The sequence below is a fragment of the Drosophila mauritiana genome, unplaced genomic scaffold (assembly GCF_004382145.1).
Source record: "Drosophila mauritiana strain mau12 unplaced genomic scaffold, ASM438214v1 Y_36, whole genome shotgun sequence".
Classification (NCBI taxonomy): Eukaryota; Metazoa; Arthropoda; class Insecta; order Diptera; family Drosophilidae; genus Drosophila; species Drosophila mauritiana.
Window position 1 is genome coordinate 1,005,054 of NW_022881582.1, and position 2,887 is coordinate 1,007,940.

General features: G+C 41.0%; 1 protein-coding gene across 1 annotated transcript; it reads right to left on the bottom strand.

Moving 5' to 3' along the window:
* Positions 1-1,145: 1,145 nt before the first annotated feature.
* LOC117150151 (protein O-mannosyl-transferase Tmtc3-like) lies at positions 1,146-1,725 on the bottom strand (the record flags this gene model as incomplete). The annotated part of the gene is made up of 1 exon (XM_033316953.1): positions 1,146-1,725. A coding segment is annotated over one exon (459 nt), but the record flags the coding sequence as incomplete, so codon positions are not given.
* Between the last annotated feature and the right edge of the window lie 1,162 nt (positions 1,726-2,887).

Sequence of the window (2,887 nt, forward strand, 5' to 3'; positions counted from 1 at the left end):
TTTCAGCGAACAGAAAAAAAATCTCAGGCCCTCAGGTTATAATTTTTTCACGACACGAACTTTTCACGACTTGACTCATCGACTATTTCATTAGAAAAGAAATAAAACGGAAACTCAAGCCGAGGCCATCGGCGGAAGTCACTATCAGCTGAAACTCACTCTATTTGCGATAACCAAATTATCCCAAAACTTTCCGGGTGCAGCTGATAAGGGTTGCATCCCGTCTAGTATATTCCCGCCGCAAAATACTGCATCTTGTATGACCCCAAATTAGTGTGTCACAGCTGAGCGCAAGCTCCATAAAGTTTGTTTATCGGGAACTATATTATTTTACCGCTACAGTCGCCTCTATAATTATTGGCATGAAACAAAAACGAGTCACTCAGGTATTCGACAATTATGCTTTTTGCTTGGCTTTGTGCCTTTTTAATTTCAACAGTCACTATATTTGGTTCTTCACCTACTACACTCAATAAATCATTTTCTTCTAGAAGCACTCTCACTCTATACTTCCAAATAGAACATTTTCCCCCATCAAATGGTTTAATATTTCTCTTGCCCTTATCCATATTTTTTATTAATCAATACACACAACTTGTATTCGTTTTTTTTTTTCTTTTGACTTGTCTTCTTAGAAATGCTAATGGTAACGTCTAGAACAAGAAGAGAGAAAGAAGAAAAAAAACGTTACCGACGCCAGCTACGGGGCTCCGCGGCGTCGTGGAATCGCTTCACAGAATCACTTCTGTGTATGTGACAAAATTGTTAAATTATGATAATCGATTATAACGCGCACAAATTAAATTGCCATACAACTATATGTATGTAATTATATTATGCATGTATGTATGTACATACAACTCAATGCATATATGTATGTACATATGTATATATACAAATTATGTTTTTTTTTTTTTTTTTTTTTTTTTTGTTTTATACGTATCATTTATTTTAATAACGTTATTTAAATAAATGCAAGACCGCCAGGCCTCCATACATAAATTACAAAAAGAATATCAGATCTCACAATACGAATGGCATGGTACCTTAAATCCATACACACAAAAATTGTATAAATAGAAAAGAATTACGTTAATAACTAATAAGTACAACGGAATTGTGTGGAAGATGTGGTCCAATCTTCACTTTGTGTTATTTTTATCAGACTCCGTATGTCTCACAGAATGTGGGAACCTTGCGTTCCACCAACTCAACTCTTGTCTTTTTACATGCTCATAACTGCTATTTGATTTAGGCTAGCTTCTGCTACGATCTTTTACGCGACTTATGCGATGGTCGATCCTGAGGCAGTTTAAACTCAAGGGGATCGTAGTCCTCATACGCGAGCTTTCGCTCTGGCGCCGACTCAGGTAACTTGTTGATTTTCTGCAGTCGTGCAAGAACAATCTGCAAATGCCGACCGATATAGTCCTCGGCGGGTGCCAAGCGTTGGGCGTACTGCAGGCATGCAGCTGCCTTGGCCAGCCGCTTACGTTCCACGAACACCACGCAGAGGTTGTGCAAGCCCTGAGTGTTGTGGGGATCGTAGTGAAGTATGCTGCGGTAGCACTTCTCCGCCTCGTCCAGATTCTTCATGTGATTAATGTAGATGTCGCCCAGCAGGATCAGGCCTTTAACATGCGACGGATGATGTCGTATCAGTTGATTCAGAAATGGCACCTCATCCAAGGGCCGTTTTGTATCGGCCAGTAGCAGAGCCAGATTAAAAGTGGTTGAGTGTTCCCGCGTTGTTCAAAAAACTTCTCTCGGCCGGTAGCGGTGGTTAGACGTTTGCGTCGGTAGAGTCTTCTTCTGAAGATTACGTTGGAGGGCTTGACTTCGCCCCCTTAGGTTTATTGACTAGCCTTGTGGCGTAGCAATGTGAATAATAAGTACAGTTATTATTTGAGACTGTAAGCCGGAGCACGTTCTGATTTATTTCGATGCAAAACTGAGACTAAAGAGATAACAAAACATAGAGCTAAGTTTTCCAAAACGGCAACAAGACGAGTCGGCAAAGCCGACTCAGCATTCCCTGCAGCGCGAAGCAACACTCCGAACAAGAAGTGTCAGCCTTCCGTTGCCGGACGTTCTTTGCGCAGAGCGCTGAACTCAATTCTGGCGCGTCAGCATTCTATACGTAGAGCTACTTAGTTGCTATGAATTATTATGTTAAGAGTTGTTAACTTACACATGTATTATTCTCGACTTTTTATTTTATCTTGTTATAAACAACCAAAGACCTATCCATTTCAATGCTATTTTGTGTCTGGGCCCATAACCTATTTATAAATATTATTGTGAAATACAATTATAAAATATTGTGAGACTAGCATGAAATAAATAGGCATGTGTTTGTTTTCTTTATTTATGACTCTTTATTGTAAGAACAACTGCACACTGTCGCTTTCGTAAATCGACTGACGCTGCGTTGATCATAGGCACACATGCAAGGACACAAAGCGAAGCGTTCGAGTTCCCGCGTATTACGCACGACTTTTTGCTGCGCTGCGCGATTTTCGACATATACGAGTCTGGTCAGCCGTAAACAGCTAAATTGGCAATTAATCAGATCTGCTGCATCAGATAAGACAGCATTGCCAACCTTTCGCGGTGGTCGAGCTGGTAAGTCTGGCTTTGCCAGATCAGCGGTGCGATCAGCATTCGGCCGCGCGCTCGTTGAACGTGAAATTCGAATTCAAATTCAAGTTTGAATTAATTAATTTGAACTAAAATTTTGAAATCAAAATCAAGAACTGCAACTAGTTCTAATTCCCACGGAGCGCTGGTGACCAAAAAGCCATAGTCCCCCTATTATATCAGATGGACAGAAAAGGGGGGCAGTGCCCCCGACCCCAACGACACGTTTAGGAGGAGTGGATATCGA